The 19,729-nt window shown below is 48.1% G+C and overlaps 9 protein-coding genes across 9 annotated transcripts; 5 read left to right on the top strand and 4 right to left on the bottom strand.

The window, feature by feature from the left end:
* Positions 1–308: 308 nt before the first annotated feature.
* On the top strand, positions 309–1,918 carry FIESC28_03355 (uncharacterized protein; the record flags this gene model as incomplete). The annotated part of the gene is made up of 2 exons (XM_031157504.1): positions 309–1,590; positions 1,647–1,918. The coding sequence occupies 2 exons, from the start codon at positions 309–311 to the stop codon at positions 1,916–1,918; spliced, it is 1,554 nt and encodes a 517-aa protein (XP_031018477.1).
* A 1,423-nt stretch (positions 1,919–3,341) lies between these two features.
* On the top strand, positions 3,342–4,578 carry FIESC28_03354 (uncharacterized protein; the record flags this gene model as incomplete). The annotated part of the gene is made up of 3 exons (XM_031157503.1): positions 3,342–3,506; positions 3,566–3,844; positions 3,901–4,578. 3 exons carry the CDS (start codon positions 3,342–3,344, stop codon positions 4,576–4,578), a joined length of 1,122 nt encoding a protein of 373 aa, XP_031018476.1.
* An 833-nt stretch (positions 4,579–5,411) lies between these two features.
* On the bottom strand, positions 5,412–6,607 carry FIESC28_03353 (uncharacterized protein; the record flags this gene model as incomplete). The annotated part of the gene is made up of 7 exons (XM_031157502.1): positions 5,412–5,840; positions 5,893–6,018; positions 6,079–6,194; positions 6,246–6,304; positions 6,360–6,382; positions 6,435–6,505; positions 6,568–6,607. The coding sequence occupies 7 exons, from the start codon at positions 6,605–6,607 to the stop codon at positions 5,412–5,414; spliced, it is 864 nt and encodes a 287-aa protein (XP_031018475.1).
* Positions 6,608–8,689: 2,082 nt separating this feature from the next.
* FIESC28_03352 (uncharacterized protein) lies at positions 8,690–9,436 on the top strand (the record flags this gene model as incomplete). The annotated part of the gene is made up of 1 exon (XM_031157501.1): positions 8,690–9,436. The coding sequence occupies one exon, from the start codon at positions 8,690–8,692 to the stop codon at positions 9,434–9,436; it is 747 nt and encodes a 248-aa protein (XP_031018474.1).
* A 3,122-nt stretch (positions 9,437–12,558) lies between these two features.
* FIESC28_03351 (uncharacterized protein) lies at positions 12,559–13,660 on the top strand (the record flags this gene model as incomplete). Its single annotated transcript, XM_031157500.1, has 4 exons — positions 12,559–12,640; positions 12,686–12,896; positions 12,953–13,103; positions 13,154–13,660. The coding sequence occupies 4 exons, from the start codon at positions 12,559–12,561 to the stop codon at positions 13,658–13,660; spliced, it is 951 nt and encodes a 316-aa protein (XP_031018473.1).
* Positions 13,661–14,095: 435 nt separating this feature from the next.
* On the bottom strand, positions 14,096–14,656 carry FIESC28_03350 (uncharacterized protein; the record flags this gene model as incomplete). Its single annotated transcript, XM_031157499.1, has 4 exons — positions 14,096–14,142; positions 14,202–14,337; positions 14,422–14,499; positions 14,588–14,656. 4 exons carry the CDS (start codon positions 14,654–14,656, stop codon positions 14,096–14,098), a joined length of 330 nt encoding a protein of 109 aa, XP_031018472.1.
* An 848-nt stretch (positions 14,657–15,504) lies between these two features.
* On the top strand, positions 15,505–17,070 carry FIESC28_03349 (uncharacterized protein; the record flags this gene model as incomplete). Its single annotated transcript, XM_031157498.1, has 5 exons — positions 15,505–15,721; positions 15,778–16,181; positions 16,237–16,403; positions 16,451–16,853; positions 16,903–17,070. The coding sequence occupies 5 exons, from the start codon at positions 15,505–15,507 to the stop codon at positions 17,068–17,070; spliced, it is 1,359 nt and encodes a 452-aa protein (XP_031018471.1).
* Positions 17,071–17,443: 373 nt separating this feature from the next.
* Positions 17,444–17,943, bottom strand: FIESC28_03348 (uncharacterized protein; the record flags this gene model as incomplete). Its single annotated transcript, XM_031157497.1, has 4 exons — positions 17,444–17,485; positions 17,534–17,688; positions 17,739–17,794; positions 17,843–17,943. 4 exons carry the CDS (start codon positions 17,941–17,943, stop codon positions 17,444–17,446), a joined length of 354 nt encoding a protein of 117 aa, XP_031018470.1.
* A 576-nt stretch (positions 17,944–18,519) lies between these two features.
* On the bottom strand, positions 18,520–19,428 carry FIESC28_03347 (uncharacterized protein; the record flags this gene model as incomplete). The annotated part of the gene is made up of 3 exons (XM_031157496.1): positions 18,520–18,792; positions 18,846–19,125; positions 19,178–19,428. The coding sequence occupies 3 exons, from the start codon at positions 19,426–19,428 to the stop codon at positions 18,520–18,522; spliced, it is 804 nt and encodes a 267-aa protein (XP_031018469.1).
* Positions 19,429–19,729: the final 301 nt, after the last annotated feature.

Here is a 19,729-nt window from a genome sequence, read left to right as displayed (position 1 = left end):
CCTTGCGTGTGTGGCCAACAGTAACTTGGAAGGGATCGTTGGCATCGTAACCTGTTGTAGAATGTAGGGATAATGTCTGAGAAGAGAGATTTTCCCCAGACCTTTTAAATGCAGGCTGGTTCCCATTCTTTTCTGCAACCTTCATCCAGCACTTGCCTATTTGTGTTCTGTGCCTGGCTCTTATTCTTCTTTTGATCTTATTGCGATATCATCATCGCTAACTTGGTGATACATCGGTATCCCAGCCCCACATACAACACCATTTAACTGTCCCAACAAACACTTGCATTGTGTTTCGACAGATCAAAATGGCCGAAAAAGGATCCCTTGGTTCTGGAAGCGGAAGTCGAAGTCCTGACCCTGAGCGTCGCCAATCTGAAGTTCAAACACCCTCGTCGCGATGGGCATCTCTATTTGGTGGGGCAGGCGTCACTGTCGGTCCTCGTATTGCTGATCTCCCCGAATTTGTGAGACGTGATTTTTCCGACTCAGAAGAATCCAGCTCTGCCATTCTCGATAAGCAATTGGCTGCAGAGCAAGGAGAGGCAATCCAATACCGCACTTGCTCATGGCAAAAGACCGCTGGGTTGCTCTTTAGCGAGTACATTTGCCTTGCTATCATGAGTTTCCCTTGGTCGTATAGTGTCCTCGGCTTGGTGCCCGGTATCATCCTCACGATCGTCATTGCTCTCATTGTTCTGTACACCAGTCTCGTCCTCTGGGAATTTTGCCTCCGCCACCCAGAGATGCGCGATGTCTGCGATATTGGCCAAATGCTGTTTTGGGGTAAGAAGTGGGCTTGGTGGGCAACTGCTGTTTGCTTCATCCTCAACAACACATTTATCCAGGGTCTCCATGTCTTGATCGGAGCCAAGTACCTCAACACCATGACCGAATCGGACGACATTGGTGGCTGCCGAACCGTCATGTTTTCAGCTATTGTTGCCATCATCAGCTGGGTTTGCTCACTTCCTAGGACTTTCGATATGTTGGCCAAGCTTGGAACAGCCTCGGCCTTCTTCACCTTCATTTCCGTGTTGCTTGCTGCCATCTTTGCTGGTATTCAAGACCACCCATTCGGATACGACCCGGCAAAGCTAGGCGAGCCTCTCGTGACCGCCATCCCAGTCAAAGGAACGACCTTTGTCAACGGAATGTCCGCCTTTCTCAACATCAGCTATACCTTCATCGGCCAGATCACCCTGCCAAGTTTCATTGCTGAGATGCGAGATCCTCGTGACTTCCCCAAGGCTCTTTGGGCGTGCACAATTGCCGAAATCATCGTTTTCAGTCTTGTTGGAGCCATCGTATACGACTATACTGGCAACCAGTATGTGACAGCACCGGCCTTTGGCTCGCTGGAAGATCTGTACAAGAAGGTCTCGTTCTCGTTTATGATCCCGACCATCATCTTCCTCGGTTGTCTGTACGCTTCCGTTTCGGCTCGTTTCGTGTTCTTCCGCCTTTTCCGCAACTCGAAGCATCTGAACAGCCACACTGTTGTTGGCTGGGGATCTTGGAGCGGTATTCTGCTCGTGACCTGGGTTTTTGCTTTCATCATTGCCATGGTTATCCCATTCTTCAACTCCCGTAAGTACTGCGCGTAACAGAGACTAGTACCGACAGAAGCTAACATTCGCTCTTAGTTCTTTCCGTGATGTCATCTCTGTTCGATAGTTGGTTCGGCTTCATCTTCTGGGGTGTTGCCTATTTCAGAATGCGTAAAGCTGATCAGGCAGTTGGCCGACATCACAACAAGATTGCCGATCTTGCTGGTAACATCTTGAACTGGATCTTGATCGCGATTGGTATTGTGTTCCTGACAGTTGGCACGTATGCCAGTGTGCAGGGCATTATCGATCAGTATGCGGCCGGCACAGTATCTGGCGTCTTTTCTTGCCCATCAAACGGTCTTTAATGAGTACATGAAATGAAAGCGAAAGGAATGATTTATTCAGATTGGAGAGCAGAGGAGCTTCGAAGAAAGAGATAACAAGTAGATACCCCAGATGGTCAGTCAGGCATGTGCAGTTGGCAGTGTTTCTCGATCAAGATACAAAGGCGGGCCATATTTTGTCGCAGGTGACGCTTGTGTGAATTGATAAGAAATTTCGAGTTGTTTTCCACCGTGATGAATGATAGAAGTGAAGCTGACGACGTTGAAGAAGCGGAGGTTGAGGTTGAGGCTCCGCGTCTTAATTTAACCTTACCTTCCTCGACACTCAGACCAACCAGACCTCTTGCCAAGAACACAGAGACTTGGCGTCACATGGAACTTCCCATCCATCTCAGCCTTCGTTCTATGGCTGATTGCTCATCGAATCAGACATTCGAAGTCTGTCAATAGATACAGAGAGTGGTTATTGCTTTCCACCTTGAGCTACTCCGTTAGTCAACGGAGGATATGACAGTATCCATTCTGATATGTAATCTGCCAATTTTAAGAGGCTCGCATATATCACCACCCTCTAGGTACTATAAGGTGCGCCATGAAGTATCAAGCGAATGGCTTCCAGTGGACGAGAGGACCTCATGTGTAGATTGTATACAAATCACCGTATAGTTCCTGGATATGAACATTTCAGTATTCGTATTCGCACTCAAACAACCAAGAGATTCATATCATCTATCCTATTTATTCGAATCCACTTAATAAGAAGATAGCCCTACCAGATTACCGGAATTGCAAATCTCGCAGAGAAAATAAGGAGAGGAAGCTAGGAGGATTCCAACAAATACTGAATAATCGTATGGTGTTGATGTTAATCAATGGGATCAGATGGTCCAGAATGGCACCACTCGAACCATTTCCCCTCCCGCCCTTGTCAAATACTTTGTTGCCCAGAAGGACAGATCGTCCCTAATTTGAAAATGGCATTTCTCATTGAGGTTTTGATGAATTGCAGTACAATATGCAGACTGGAATAAATAAAAGCTGTAGATGAACCAGAGCTCAGGACTCTCACTCAATATCAAAATGGCCAGACCAGTTCTCACTGCCACGCCTACAATTCGCCCCTCTGAATGGCCTTTCCAAAATGCCCCGCCTTTCAACCCCTCAAAAACGGGCTTTGCTACACTCGTCTCGGGTCCCCTGAATTTGATCCATCCCCCGCCGCTTCCCCCATTGGCCCAAAGTTCCCAATTAACATTTTCACCGCCTTAGGGTCCACGTAGCTACATTTCCCCTGGACGATTTTCCACGCCGCATTCGAGAAGTTCAAGGGACAAATAGGGAGAGGCAAATGTTGAGCTTCCTTTTTAAAATTAAAGCTTCCCACACTTTTTCTTTTCGTTCTTTCATCTTTCTTGTTTGTTGAAGGAAAAGGAAAAAGGAAAAAATGCCGGCGACAAACTCTTCTACTGTCACTTCGAGGGCAAAGGGCGATAGCCCTTCCCCAGCTCCTGCGCAGGACGCTGCCGACAAGACAAACGATTTCTTCTGGACGTATACCGAGGAACCTCATCGAACTCGTCGTCTCGCCATCATTAAGGCTCATCCCGAGGTTCGTACCGCTACAATCCCTCTCTCTTAATATCCGTCGCTAACCTAGCCTTTCTACAGATCACCAAGCTCTGCGGTCCCGAACCTCTCACGAAATGGGTCGTCCTCGGCGTTGTATCTCTCCAGGTCTTCCTCGCATGGATGCTCCAGTCGACGTCCTTCTTCTCATGGAAGTTCTGGGCTGTCGCCTACGTCTTCGGCGCGACTGCCAACCAGAACCTGTTTCTCGCTATTCACGAGATCTCGCATAACTTGGCTTTCAAGAGCGCTCGCGCCAACCGTTTGATCGCTATCTTTGCCAACCTTCCCATCGGCATTCCCTACAGCGCTTCGTTCCGAGTATGTCATCCTGGAGAGTATCTCGAATGCTGAAGTTTTGCTAATTATGTGTCTAGCCTTACCATCTTACTCACCACAAGTCCCTCGGCGTTGATGGCCTCGATACCGATCTTCCTACCGCTTTCGAGGCAGTCTTCCTTGACTCCATTCTCGGAAAGGCCTTCTTCTGCACTTTCCAGATCTTCTTCTACGCCCTGCGACCCATGGCCATCTACCGCATTCCCTTGACCGGCATCCACGCCCTCAACATCCTTGTCCAGGTCACCTTCGATCTTATCCTCCTCAAGTACGCCTCCGTCAACTCTCTGCTCTACCTCCTGCTCTCTTCCTTCCTCGCCGGAAGTCTGCACCCCCTAGCTGGCCACTTCATCGCCGAGCACTACGTCTACGAGACCGTCACCCCCTCTGCTCGTGATCCCGAGAACAAGATCCCCGTGCCCGAGACCTTCTCTTACTACGGACCTCTCAACTGGTTTACCTACAATGTCGGTCTTCACAACGAGCACCACGATTTCCCCGCCATCCCCTGGACCCGTCTCCACGCTGTGCGAGACATTGCCTCCGAATTCTACGACCCCCTGCCTCGCCACGAGAGCTGGTGCTACGCCATTTGGCGCTTCATCTTTGATGAGAACGTTGGCATGTCTTGCCGTGTCAAGCGCAAGCAGGGTGGTCGTCTCGTTGGAGGCGGTGCTGTCGCCGACTGGAAGCAGTCTGAGATTGAGTCTATTTAGAGGGAGCACAAAAGCATGCGATAGAATACACATTTTAATAGTTGGTTTTTCGAGGTAGTGGCTCTTCTGTTGACAGAAGGAGCCGATATGACTTTTGGTTTTACGGTTTTGACTCTTTCGCTACGAGTTGTGAGCATTAGAAAAGACTAGATCATAGCACAAGCACGATAGAGTGCAGATCTTTTGCGCAAGGCGTTCTAGGCTATGAATAAGAAACACATGAGATCTTTCAAATGACGATCACCATCGATTAAGTGCTTGTAATTTTCCGTACAACCCTAAAATGTTCCAGACCGAAGCATAGACATTTTGGAATCCGAGCGGAAATTGCTTAACAGTCACCAAAGACACAAGTTGCAGGAAACATAGATTTGTAGTGACAAAATAAATTAGAACGCCAAAGTTCTCAGTAAACGCAAACAGCAGAATAGTACGACACAAGAAAATACGAGAGCCGAGGATGGCTCAAGTTAAGAGTGTACAGTCAAAGTCGCCCCGTGGGAAGCTCTCCTCTCCTTCGCCCATCGCTTTTCAAACCCCATAGCCATCGTCCATCTCCAAATACAGCTATTCATCGCCGAGCTCATCGCGAAACCACCTGCTTGCTGGTGCTTTTGCTCAAGGCCTCCAGTGGCTTCGGTGAGGTATCGGCTCGTTAACACTGCATGTTCCCGCCTATCGTATGATCTGCTTCCCAGGTTTTGCCCTTGCCATACTTTGAAGATATATGCATCCGGGGATCCTATGCCTCCCAGCTGAGTTATCATAAGCGTCATCAGGCCTGTCTATTAATTTCATCTTAAAGATCCTGGGGCCACATCTTCTCCTTATGTCTAAAAGAAGAAGTAGGCAAGCAGGAAGCTGACCAAGCAGAGGATGGCAGCCATCTGCACTGGCACACCCTCAACGGTCTGCTGAACAGCCTGGGCAGTTTGGGCCAAAGGTCGCTTTTCATCATCGTTGGAATCGGACTTGACGTTGCGCTGGCGGAGGCCGCTATCCTTAAGAGACACGAGCTGCTGCTCAGCCTGGGCAAGCTTAGCCTTGAGCTCCTCGTAGGTTAACTCAGCAGTCTCCTTGATGGATGTTGCGGCCTGAGAAATGGCGCTCTTGGCGTCCATATCAGACTGCATAGATCTGGGTCGCTCCTCCTCGTGGGAACCTTGTTGGGGAGACTGGTAAGGAGGTGGTGCGTTGGAAGGCGACTCATCTCGGACGATGGGAGAAGAGTAAGTGCGAGAAACATCGGGTGTGTCGTTGGCCTAGAATTTGGAATCAGACACAGTATCTCGAATCTGTAATATCAGTACTTACGCCATTAGCGATGGCCGCCTTGTTGGGCGTAGACATTGGCCGATGAGCCTCGCCATCGGGACCGGCCGGCAACCAGTTAACTCGGATCTTGCGCTCAATAAGCGAAGCCTTGTCTGTGGTTTCGAGCTGGTACATTGTGTAAGTTTAACTGAAACTGGGTCTGAATGTTGATTGGGGAGTAAATACCACGGCAGCGACGCTGGCGAACTCCTTGTCAGCGGTAATGGCTGTAGACTGGACGAGGAACTTGTCGCGGCATCTAGCATCGGGAGCAGGATCCTGCTTCATCGCCTGGAGGAGAACTGTGCAATTGTTAATGGCTGCTTGTCCGAGCTGCGTGGAAGCTCACTCACCAGATACATCAAAGCTCTGGCCGGCCTCGATGCGGCCTGCATTTGGTCGGACACAGTATCTATTAAGGTGTCAGGTATGCGATTCGGAAGGTTTAGGGAGAGGGGCAGCCATACTGCTTGGGAGCGGTTGTCTTGACCTGCAAAGCTTATCAGCAAAGTCTATCGTATTAGGACTGCTGATTGACCTACCTTGAAGGCAACAGGAGTCGGGTTGGGGTTCTTGAGCGTCAGGGTCTGAGAAACCTCGGTGGTGAAGGGGCCTGGCAAAGAAGTCAATTCCAAGCTCTCAAGGGCCCGCTAGTGTCTATCGCAGATGACGCACGCTTGAAGGAAAGCTCGAAGGGCTCAATATCGACCGACATGATGGCTATTTATCGTCGTTTTAGGAATTGTGCAAAAGTCGGAATTGTTGGTGTCGCGCGATGGTCTTGGTGTTGGCGGTAGCAAAGTGGAAACGTGGCAACGGCAGATAATGGATGTTGTAGTGGTAGAATGAACAAGGGGGAAAGTTAGATTAGAGGTGTGGAAAGTATTGGCGACACCAAGTTGCGCAGAAGCAATAAGATACAGTAGCAGGAACAAGTCGCGTGTGGAATAAGGATGGAAGAGGAAACCGGTGACGAAATGAAAAAGATTAGAGTGTAGAGTAAGGTAGAGAGTAACGTAGTGGAGGTGGATGTGCAGGTTTGCTTTGGGAATGGAATTGGAAATGGAAGAAGCCAGACCCAGATCCAGACCTGGCAGGTTTCCAGTTGACGTCCTACGACGTAATTGCTTCTTGTCGCCCTATTCCCAGTTGAGAAGAAGCAGCTTCAGGTGGTTGCTACAGCGCACGAGCCATTAGGGGACTTTCGTCTCCATTCCATTGATTATAAACTCCGATGTCAGGCATTATTCTACTGATACTTTCTTCATCTCGTCTCTTGAATTCGAGGTACTTTAATATCTGGACTCGAGAGCCTCGTCTTTACTTTTATAAGGGTCACCCCTTTCATCCTTTAGACTCTCTCTATTGTTTAGAATACCCCATAATGTCCTGCAAGAGTTATCCACTCTGTTGCTAAGTGATGAATGGATTGTTTGCCCTCCACAAAAAGGTTCCTTGGTTGCCTCCGAGTCAAATCCAATCAGACCAACAAGATGCAAATGCTACATTGGTAAGCAACCATAGCTGAGAGCCTCAAATCAGGGAAGTGAGGGCATCATGGTTTGCGATGAGAACAGAATCCACAGTCCTACCTCAGTGTAGTGTGCGAGCTTGGCAGGTTATTAGCGCAGCCATAGCCACATTCCCCTTTGTTTAAAAGCGCCAAAATGTTTGAATAGAGTTGTAATGTGCCTTTTGACATTGCATAACAATAAAAGATGAATGAATCTCGAGTATCCACAGCATTTAAAGGGTTGTTATCTCGGTAAGGAAATATTCAGGAACCGAAGCAATATCCACACAGACCATCCATTCTATGGTTTGCAGCAAAAAAGACCCTTAGTCTTAAGAGCGACACCATATGACCCCGCCCCCACGAACCGAACCGCTTCAGAATGATGAACATGAACATAGCGTGCGTGTCGTTTCGGATCGTGACATCTTCGCACTTTAAACGAGAAATCTGTTATATCTGTGCCTCAAATGAAACAGTCTGAGGTAACAGCTTTAAACATGATCGTCATGGATGGACTCGAAATCTGCAACTTAATCTTTTTGTATGACTTGAGAGTGAAAAATCTGATAAGTTGTGAGACAGTATATGCAGTTGAATACGGAATGCAGTCATTCATTCATCAATGGAGATATGTACGAGGTGGGTTCGATCTAACTAACGACTCATGATGAGAGCAGAGCAGTTCGCGGTTGACGCGATGTTCTTGTTCTTTTTATGCTAAATACTCCATCACGACCACATTTTCTAAGCGCTCAACGGCCTTGGCGTAGGACTAATGCAGTTTGCAGTCCTCACCATCTAAAAATATCTGTGCTTTGCGAGAAACATTGAATTCCTTCTCCCACGCTACTGGAACAGCTGAGGAGAAAAAGGTGGATTGCAAGGCTCAAAGGGAACGCCAGCTGCGGGTAAACACCCTCGTATTTGATCGACACGAGGGCGGTGCCACCTAAGAACGGCTTGGTCTCCATTTCTTCCTCGCTCCTACTCCTACGTTACAGTTGATACTGCGGCTGACGTGAATTTCTGTGATGGATTAACCGCTTCGGGCGCATGTGCGACCACTTTTCTGTCTCTGGTAGCGTTGTTTAGCATAGAGGAACATGAATATATATACGGGAACACATCCCTTGGATCTGGTGGACAGAATCTCAGAAGAACAACACTTGATACACTCTTTGTCTGACATTTGTATCTCTCCAGATACAAATACTTCCTTCGTTTTCCGTATCACATATCACATCCTTTCCATCAACACACAAATCTCACTCAATATTCATCATGGGTTGCAACAATTCCCGCCACGTTCTCGAGATGGAGTCTCGCCCTTGCCGTCCTGTCACTCTCTCAAGCCATTCAGCTGGTTCTGCCATGGCATCCTCCTCCATCTTCCAAGATTACCCCGGACTAAGCCGACAACAAATCATCGATGCTTTCCAAAAGATGGCCGAGTATCTGAACGAATACGGCGTAAGCGTAGAATGTGTTGCGGTTGACGGCGCTGTCAACACTCTCTACCTTCGCTCACGAGAGTCAACTCATGACGTCGAGCTTCTACTCAACGACCCTGCTTCAAAGGAAAGCGACATTCTCAGCAACGCTGCTAGTTTCGCCAACACCTCCGCCCAGGGCAGCCTTGGCGAATCATGGCTCAACAGCTCAATGCAACTTTTCCTTCCCCGATATGTGCAGACTTCTCTCTTCGAAGAAGCCAAAAAGCAGAATGAGATTGTCTTCGAGCACCAAGGAACAAATGGTGGACTCAAGGTGTACGCTGCGCCCTGGTCGTATGCTCTTTGCAGCAAACTCAACCACTCTTGCGACAACCACAACCGAAGCGAAGGCATGGATGACGCAGTCGACTATCTCTACCGATACCTCTACATCACTGGACAAGACTACATCATTGCACAGCAGATCGAGGATTGGTGCCAAATGTATCACCAGGATGTATCACGAGAGGCTTTTAGACGCTTGGAACAGACCTATGCCCGAAAGCACGGCAATTGGCCTATTGTTTGGAACTAACTAGAGGAAAAAGACGGATAGAAAAGAAGAAAGGTTTTGGGCTTGTTAGATTTAGATGCATGACTTTTACGATGATACCCGGGTTGAATTTCACCCAAAATTAATGATAATATTGGTTCGGATTGATATATACTCTATTACATACTTCCAGTGAATACTATAACGATCATGAGAGCATGTGTACCGCCTTGCTCCGACTAGGTACAATAGTTAAGCACAGGCATCAACGGAAATGCTACTGTTGATTTACTCCGAGTCGAATTTGTTGGCTGCACATGTCGTGTGATGCATTCGATAGTGTGAGTGCGAGGTTCCTGCTCCAAAGTGATGAAGAAAGATAGCCTGAGAAGTTGTTCCAGACGGCGACTATACGGCTTGCCGTTGTCCTTCGTCTGGACCTTTGTGAGATTCCGTCTGATCCCGTGTTTGATGATATCCTTTCTCTTCTCTGCAATTTAGAATGCTTGGTTAACGCGGGGATCATCTGTAGATAATAGTTAACCCGTCAGCCTCTGATCAAGCGTTACCTAAATCGCAAGAACAGACCGGTGGTCAAAAGACTTAGTTGAAGGGCCAGTTCTTCTCGTAAAGAACATGCCCGGACTTAGTAATCTGCCCGTTGACGTCCTTGGTTAACTTGAGGAGATGTTAGTCAAAGTACCTTGGTAGTAGAAATGTTTATACTGACATCTGGTAGGACGTTGTAGACAGAGGATTGAGCTAGTGGACGAGACACTCAGAGTGCAATCAGGTTTTGGCCGGAGCGCCGGGTTGGTGGCTTTTGTCGAGGTATAGACAGTCCACAAGAGAAACATAATATATCTAACTTCATGGACGTACTGAGTCGTAGCTCCTTGTTGCTGGCATATGGCACGAGGGTGTTTTGTTCGCCTTGCGAACTCACAGCAACGCCCTGACCTCCAGAAGCAACCGGCGAACCAAAGAACGGTCGTGTTCTTGCGATTGTCGTAGAATTTGGTCGTTTCATCCTGTTGATGCCCAGTCCTACTTTGTATATATATATATATATCGATGATCCTTCGGACTCTTCGTCAGTATTGCCTCTCATACTTTTCAACAAAAATCCTCTTACCTCTTACTCCAAAGGATTTCCCGAATCTGTGAGACCAGGCAGCCCAACACCTGTCAACCATAGTCCATGTTGGTAAAATGCAGTTTTTTCAATCTTCATGTGCGGAAAGTCATCTTCTCAGACTAGGAGAACGGAGACTTTGCGATGGGGCTGACATGTACATAACCTCAGGAAGACAGTTACGCCGTCGAAGACCTCGGGACGGGCGCCCGGAACATGTTCTTCGGTCAACTGGGTTCTCGGAACCCAACTGAGAGCAGTCCTAGCGATACTCTCGCTGGTCACTTAAGTAGCAGTGGCTAGCTGCTCCTCAAGAAGCTTCCCAAGCGCAATGTAACAAGATCCTAGAAAGTATGAGTTAGATGGGTTCAAGAAGAGTAGGACGTTAAGTACAACGTACCTTCTCGGCGAATTCTCTTTAATCCCATATATACAGGTGTTAGGGGTGCCCAGCCAAGCCTCATGTTGTTTGGACTGCATAGGATACTTGAGAGTTGGCCATGACCGATGTTGTCATGACTTGCATCACCACAGGCGCTGGGGTCTTCAAGATTGATCCTTGGAGCTGTGTCAAACATGTCTGGTCCCCAGGCAGGACTGTTCATACCGCCTAGGGTATTCCCTTCAATGTTGTTGCACTATATATAGTACCAAGGATGGTTGGCTGTGCAGTTCTCGGTGTCAGATTGATGCTATGCAAGCTCAGACGAGTCATGATCTCTCAGGTTTGTTCGAACCGAAAAGAGAAATCGAGGTCTTCATCCGAGATAGGATGTTCTTCGTTCCAGAAACTTCACGACCTCCTGGGCCGTTGAGAAAGAGTTGTGTTCGGACTTCTTCGTGTCTTTGTATGTCATCGTCTGCCTAGACTTCTTCTTTTTGGGTCGGCGGATCTTTGGAATCGGAATAATTCCATCATGAACCGGGGGAAGGGAAGGTCTGACGCGGTCGATGCATCTGGCTTCTTTTATATATGAATGTCGATATTCGTCCGGTGCTCCTCGTCAACATCATACCAGAAGCCGGTAATACGGCTATATATTCAGCTGCAAAAAAACATATGAAGAAGAGTCCAACTCTAATATAGGTAAGAAACTGATCTCTCAACGCAAGATGCGCCTTGTATGAGATGAAGTCGTTATATCATAGGCAGTACAGACGTGTTGTTCTGACCGATGAGCGTAGAGCTATATACAGCTATAAATGCAAAAAGAATACCACGTAGATAGCCTGGGAAAAGCCAGCCTTTTTATAGTTCAGTCAGCAACTCGTCTTTCTCAGACCTTTGTCGGAGGCAGATACAAGTCATCTAGGTGAATGTAACAAACAAGCTACCAAGCATGATGACTTGGGATGCTACAAAGGCAACAAGAGAAATCGTATGTGATGGTAGCCAAAGACTTTGTCATAAAGACAAAAGGCCGAAACCGGGGGCAGACGCAGCACCGCAGGTTTGGCTATCGTCTTAAAATCATGATAGAAACAGCATACATGCAGCAAAGCAGTAAGTATTTACGCTGCGACTCCCCGATGTCCTGTCAAGCATATGTCATGATCGATTGCCGACTCTCCAGCCGACATCTGCTACGCCTACAGAACAAATAAGATCGAACTATTGTGCCATTTGTCTCTTGTCTACCTGTTTTCTACAACACATTTCCTGCAAACAGATAGAAACAGACGATGTTGGAAGAGGAAGTTACGTTACAATACGGAGTCACGGTGGCTCGACCCTTGCTAGCCGTAGTAAACCCGGCCAAACAGCAGGCACGTCACTGAGGCAGCGGCTTGAATGACGTCTCTTTAGACTTTACCTAAGCTCAGGTCCCGTTCTTACACGTCTCACTCACTCACTGCCCAATTCACACTGAAAGGATATTCATCTCACTCAAAGCTTATAATTTGAGTAGCATCATATCACTCACAAGTTTCTAGCCAGTGGTGATTTCTTTTCCCATCTACAACCGCCAACCCGATCTCACTATTTGCCCCTCAACAAACCCCACTATCACCAAACATCACCGCCAACATGGCTACCGATTTGGAGACTCTGCTCGATATGGGCTTCGACAAGGAGCGCGCTGAGATTGCTGTCAAGAAAACAGGAGGACGTATGTTTTGCAATGTCAGATTGATGGCCAAGCTAACTTGAAAAGTCCAGGGTGCTCTTCAATGGCTGGAGGATAACCAGGACAAGCCTATTGATGAGATCAAGGCTGCCGCTACCGCTAAGGAGGAAGATGATGACGATGACACTGAGGCCAAGATCAAGGAGATCGAGACTGGAAAGGCTGCTTCTCTTGTCTGCAATGAGTGCGGCAAGAAGTTCAGAAACCATGACCTGGCTACCTATCACGCAACCAAGACGTATGTTGGACTTACACAACAATTATCCTAGAATGGTTTGGCTAACTGGGTTGCAGTGAGCACACCGATTTCTCGGAGTCTACAGAGGAGATTGCTCCCTTGACCGAAGATGAAAAGAAGGCTAAGCTTGAAGAACTCCGCGAGCGTCTCGCGGCCAAGAGAGCTGTGCAGTCTGTCAAGGATAAGGAGGACCACAAGCGCAATGAGGTAAGCGAGTTTACAATTAATACCCCGAGCCTATAATTAACCCATTACAGCAAATCCGACAAAAGTCCACCAAGGAGAGCCAAGAGGCTAAGGAGGAGTTGGCCAAAAAGCAGGCCGTCAAGGAGGCTGCAGCAAAGCGACAGGAGAAGCTCGAGGATCAAGAGGCCAAGCGCCGTATCAAGGCCAAGATCGAGGCCGACAAAGCTGAGCGACGACGAAAGGCAGAGGAGGCTAAGGCTGCCCGGGAGGGCCGAGCTCCTCAAGCTGAGGCTGTGGCTCCTGGCGGCGCCGCTGCTGTTGCCGCTGCATCCAAGCCCAAGAGCAACCACAGCGAGGCCCGACTTCGTCTTCAGATAGATGGTGGAAACATCACCAAGACCCTGCCCGCTGAGACAACACTGTTCGAGTTGGCGCAACAGGTTCAGAGCGAGACAGGTAACGCTGTCTCCAGCTTTACAACTACATTCCCCCGAAAGACCTTCGAGGGTGACGTCGATTTCTCCAAGACCCTAAAGGAGGCTGGCCTAGTTCCTTCTTCCGTTTTGATCGTCAAATAGGTTATGACGTTGTAGTTGGCAAAGAGTGCATGGCGCGGCGTTGGTGGGAACATGCAGAGGATACGCATGGTGCTACGAAGAACAGAAAAGTCCTTTAGGTAGATATAGAAGTTGGCAAGAGGATCTCAGATCGTCTCGTCACAGTCACAGTCACCAGGCACTTTAGACGAATAGTCACGCTTTGAAGAAACCCATATTGAACTCAAACCACCCATGGCGGGACTTTTTTTTATCAGAGCCTTTGAATTGACCAATTCTCCCTCCGCGAAACTCCGTTGAGCGCATTCATCACAGCGTCGTATGAGAGAAGCGACTCTGTCCAGGGCGCAGGGTATAGTGCCCGCATTCCATCCTTTATGATCGATTGATTGGAAACCCCGAAACCATGCAGTCGAAGTACAAAGAACAAGGAAACAGTCGTAGCGGCGTAACTTCTTAGTCGAAGAGACCGAAGCCCATGTCCTCGTCAGACTCCTCCTTCTCTGTGTGGTTGTCAGTAATCCGTTCTGTGTCTGTCGTAGTATTTCGTGGGTCAACGTACCCTCCTCCTTCTCCTCAGCGGGAGCAGCCTCGTCAGCAGCACCACCAGCAGCGGCAGCACCACCGGCGGCAGGGGCAGCACCGCCACCGGAACCGACGTTCACGAGAAGGTCCTTGACATCCTTGCCCTCGAGAGCCTATAACAATAAATTCCGTCAGAAAATCGAAGTCCTGGAAACGAGCGCGCGCGAGTCGCTGGGATAATGATCGATGGTTCGTACCTTGGCGAAGATGGAGGTCCAGATGGGCTCAACCTCCTCGACCTTAGCGGCCTTGATGAGGGTCTGGAGCTTGTCGGACTGTATTGTCGCGATGACGAGTTAGCAATCACAAACACACAAATTCGTAGAAATCGCGGGGCATGAGCCGGGGAGGAATTAAACGTACGGTGATCTCAACACCGTCGTCGGCGAGGATCAGGGCCGCGTAGGACGAAGCGAGCTCGGCGTGAGACATTGTGAATGGATTTTGACGTGCGGGTGGGAGATTGTAAAGTCTGCACGAAGTCGAGTCGTTTGATGGTTTGAAGTCGGATATCACCAGGATGGTTTCACACAACTGGGAAATTCGGTTAGGTCTTTCAAGACCTAAAAGTGTGCGGGAGAAAATAATGATCCGCTCCGCTGGTGAGTCACGCCTTTCATTGGCTGTTAGTCAACGAACCAATGAAATGAGGTTCCAAGCATGCCATGATCTTTACCCCACCTTCTGGCTGCGGCCCCCACTATTGTCGTCAGGTTTGGTGCTCAATGCTCAATGCCGTAGGCGTGGGCGTGCCGCGTGCAGCGAGAGCAGCAATCCATGGATCCTTGGAGGGGGTCTAGGCCTGGGCTCCAGCTTCCGTCTCATAAGTGATGTGACAGCATAACTTGGTCAACCCCAATTCAATCCATCCAGTTGAAACACTGCAGTGATACTAGTAAATTTCTCCATAGGCTTGTCATTGTCATTCTGTCATCAATCACTTATCCTCACTTTGACATCCCATAACTTCACATAATCATCCCATACTCGTTCATTGCTGGTGACGAATCGAGCTACTGTGACATCCGGACTTCGAAGAACGGACTTAGTCCATCACGACCTCCCCACCAAAGGTCGACTCAACTTCCCTGAATCTCTGGCCCCGCCGCCACTTTCATCGCCTTCGTCACTCCACGGACCTTCGGACAAGTTGCAAAGAGCAAGAACAACAAGCGAGGTCGATCCTAACTTTGATATATCCAATCCATCGCCGACTTATCCCTTTACTCCTCATTCAACATCTCCATATACAGCAGTAAGCTCGAACAGCAGCTATCAATATGGATACTCCAGCAATTCCGATGCCGCGAGACCCTCGCGAGCAAGCTATTCTACAGAAGCTGTCAATGATCCGAGATCGCCTGCTGCTCCTCAAGCAAGATCGTACAAACTACATTCGAACGCAGGATGTCATGCCTCTGTTCGATGAGACTATGGACCAGGTCAAGGAGTTGACTATCGTACGGGCGGAGACAGGCGCTAAGGAGGAGAACAGATGTATGTCTTCAACTCCAGTCGCGAATGATAACACGATACTAATAACGTTTTCGCAGTGGATAAGGTCCTCGAGAGCTGCTTCCAACTGCTTTCTCTGTTCTACCTAACCATCGGACGAAACAACGAGGCGCCTGCGACCTACGCTATGACATCAACTGTTAAGCGACTTCTCGACCACCTTGTCGAAGCCGAACTCTACTCCGCCAAGGACCTCGGCAGTATCAAGTCCACACTCGAGGATCTATCTAAGAGCATTCGCGATGCTGCTAGTGACCCATCCCCCGATAAGCGACACCCACCATACATGCTCACACTGCTCGAGAACCGTGTTGAGCTATGCAACTCGACCCTAGCGAGACTCCAGAAGCGATTAGAGAAATTGCCCGATTATCTGCTGGAAGCTCATGAGAAGCTTATTTCCATCTTGCGATCGATTTCGCTGGCCAACACTAAATCCAAGGTGAGCAAGCTTAGCGATACGATGGCAAGGTACACTATGGACTAACATTATTCAGTTTTCGACATCCGAGGTTAAGAAGCTACGGAACCAAATCTTGGAAATTGGCGAGAAGCATAACAATGGCACATTTACCGCAGAAGATGGAGCTTTGGAGGAGGGTGGTGAATTGGTTCGAGACTTGTACAACCGCTGCGTCCGCTGGTCGGACATGGTTCTTGAGAGGTAAGATGCGCGTAACTTTGTGGGAAAGCTCAACTGACGATTACAAGGCAAGGAGAGGTGGCCGAACAATGGCGACCGATTTACGACGCACTCATTCACATTCGCAACGACCTCGAGAAGCTTTCCCTCACACAGGCTTGGTCACTCCGAGAAACAGACCTGTACGATTTCCAGCGACAACTCGATCGAATTGACGAGAGCCGAGGTGATAACGGTAACTGGGTGGACGACCGAGGGCGACCAGCGGACCTCTGGACTCAGCGAACTTTCCTGTACCTGATTCGACGATCATACGCCTACATTTACTCATTCATGCTGGCATCCGAGCCAGTGTCTGAAGCTCTTTTGCCTGTTTACAACCAGTTGCAGACACTGAAGCGATGTCTGATTGAGGTTAAGAAAAATGGAGGTGTCTCTTCGGTGAGAGAGCTGTACCCCTACAGCATGAAGGTATGTGGATCCTCTAAAACGACGTAGTATATTGTCTAACATAAAACAGCTCAACTCTTTGGATAACATGAAAGTGGATGGCAAATTTGTTGTAAACGGCGATATCCCCGAAGGACAAGGCAGCGTTACCGAGCTCTTGGCCGAGTGTTTCGACCTCAACTACGAACTGAGAGTTGCAGCTGAAATGGCAGCTGAGAGCGGCGAGACCGAGGCTTAGATTATGATAAAGCAGTGGCAGGTCTCCGCACCTGACGAGAGGACAGGTTCCCCATGCGGGACTCTGGTGTACGATGGCGTTACTTTTACTTGAATTGGAAATCCTTTGGCTGGGCAGCTCGTTTCTGCGGTGTTTGGCAATTACTCGGGCTTGCTTTCGTGGAGCTACTAATGAGATGTTTATGTATGTATAGCGACTCGAGGGGAAAGATATGGAATAGCTGGTGACAGGGGATCATTGCTACAGGATCGGTTTAAGAGTTACTTGGCAGTCAGTAAATGAGACTGGGCACATTATTAAGGTGCCAGTGCAGCTAGCAGAATTATTATTTGGCAGTTCGCTTCTGATGTTACTATTTTGCGCATTTGTGATATTAGTTGAATCTAAAGGCAGCCTTGAAAGGGTAGATTTGGACCTATGTATGATGTTAGTCTAAGCTTGAAATATGGTCTTGTAAGCTTACCTTGTCCATATCCCAAACTCCTGAAGTCGCGTAGATATCCTTGCTTAACGCCTCTCGCACCTCTTCCACGGACTCGGCAATGCAGACAAGTGTACTTCCTGCAAAGTCCAAACTGCTGGGGCTATCATCTTTGGGAACACTGTTCAGAATGGCACCTAGATGCGTTAACTTCATACTCCAATACCAGGGTATGGATAGTGTTTACCTCCCATCTTCCAGTTCCCACTCTCAACGTTGGGCTTCATATTCTCAAAATGTTGTCTACACCTCATCAGCACCTCTCCTCTCCAAGCCTATCTCATAACTTACCCTCTCACAGCAAGTCGCTTCTCAAGAACGCCAGGCTTATCATGAACCACGACGAGAAACTCGTACTTGCCCTGAGGAACGGAAACTGCGCCGGAAGCCATTGTTCGAAGTGTTCTTGTAGTGTTAGAAGCTAAAGAGGGAGCGGCTTTGGGTCTGATGAGTGAGAAGATACGAGAGGACATTGTAAGTAAGAATTGGGCTTGTTTATGTAGTTGCTGTCGGATGAGGTGATGCGGGATTGCGGGGGAGTCGGGTGTGGGGAAGTGGAGGGTGGAAGGGCGTGGTGGATTATTGGGTACGCCCTTTGATGGATGAAGAACTGGGATGGAAAGGTAATTGTGGGTTAGAACATCCGATGTTCTTTTTGATAAGTTTAGATATACAGTGTTTTGTTTGTGTTAGCATTTTCTGAGCTGGTTCGTTGTTTCGTCGTATTGAGTGCTGAAGCTTCAGGGTAGGACCACGCCGAAATCGGGTCCAAGCTACAAGTACACTCACTGGTTTGTCATGATGGACGATGTGAACTGATAAATATTGAATCAATGATATGATTGATGCCAAATGGAGATCTATGTGCTAAAACAAACGGAAAGTGTACAAGCCCTTCTAATCGTTCAACCCCTCTATTAATATCCCCAAGCCAACGAATTCTCATTTCGTCACCCCAAAATCTGAATCTAAGCAGTTTGATGTTGAAACTCGTGACTTTCATGAGAGAGTTTCGATGAGTCCAGCTTCTTGATATCGTGCTTGATGTCTCGAGTCTTGATGCCAACGGCGATGAAAATGATAGTAACCAACAGCTCTGGGATCATACCAAGGCACACTTCAATTGCCTTCGAAGACAAGAAACCTGATGTAGGGTCGGAGATCTGAAGCTGCAGGAAGGCAATGGCGTAGGCGAGACGGAGACAAAGGAGGGGAAGAGTGATGAAGACTGCGTACAAGAGCTTGTAAATGTCAGCATAGCCCTTATCATGAGGGGAGTTAGAGTTGGACTTACCAGCTTACCACCCCGAAAAGAGGGAGTGGAGCCATTTGTAGGAGATACTCTGGCTTTGCCAAGGGACCACAAGGACCAAATAGCAATTAGGAACCAAGCCAGAGCAATGAGTGCAGACGCAACTTTAAGAAGAGTCTTGTACTTGTCGACGTCTTTGCCATCTTGCAAGTTGATAATTGAGACGATGATGAGAGCCATGGCTACTCCGACTAAACCGTGGTACTTGACTTCGAGAACGATGTCGAGACGTCTGTTAAGTCGAGGGTTTGTGGCTCTTCGACTAATATTTGTTAGTAATTCGTTATGGTATCGGGGGGATGCTGGGTACTTACGCCTCATGTAGAATTCCAGATGTGGCTAGAAGTAAAGGTGAGAGGCCTATACTGTTAAGAATAACAGGGCCAGTTGAGCTACTCGCGCCGTGAAGACCAATTCCGCCAGTGGTGATGCGAAGAACACAGAAGATCTGGATATAGAGCCATCCGATGAAACCAGTCTTTCCATGCTTGAAAAGACAGTATATGGCTGGTTGAGCTAGGATGATGTAAAGGGCCAATTTAGCTGCAGCGATTGAGTCTGTCATTTTGATAAGAGGAGATATTGTATGAGTAAGTTGGTATGAATCCAATGATGCTAGTTTGATGAGAATACGAAAAACGAAAACATGATGATTTCAGTCTTTATTATACTTTAAAAAGAAATCTATACAGGCTGCCTCCTTTTTTTCATTTCGTGGCAATGCTTTGAGGTTATTGCCTTGCGCCTCGATAACAGGTTTAAGAGGTTGAACGAGAACGACGGCTAGGAACCACATTTTGGTGTTGAAGATCTACAGTCAGATATTAATTAGATCCTACACAAAATCCATCCAATGAGAAAGCGAG

Source organism: Fusarium coffeatum (genome assembly GCF_003316985.1).
Source record: "Fusarium coffeatum strain FIESC_28 chromosome Unknown BRIP53273_contig_70, whole genome shotgun sequence".
Taxonomy (NCBI): domain Eukaryota; kingdom Fungi; phylum Ascomycota; class Sordariomycetes; order Hypocreales; family Nectriaceae; genus Fusarium; species Fusarium coffeatum.
This window is presented reverse-complemented; position numbering and strand designations above follow the sequence as displayed.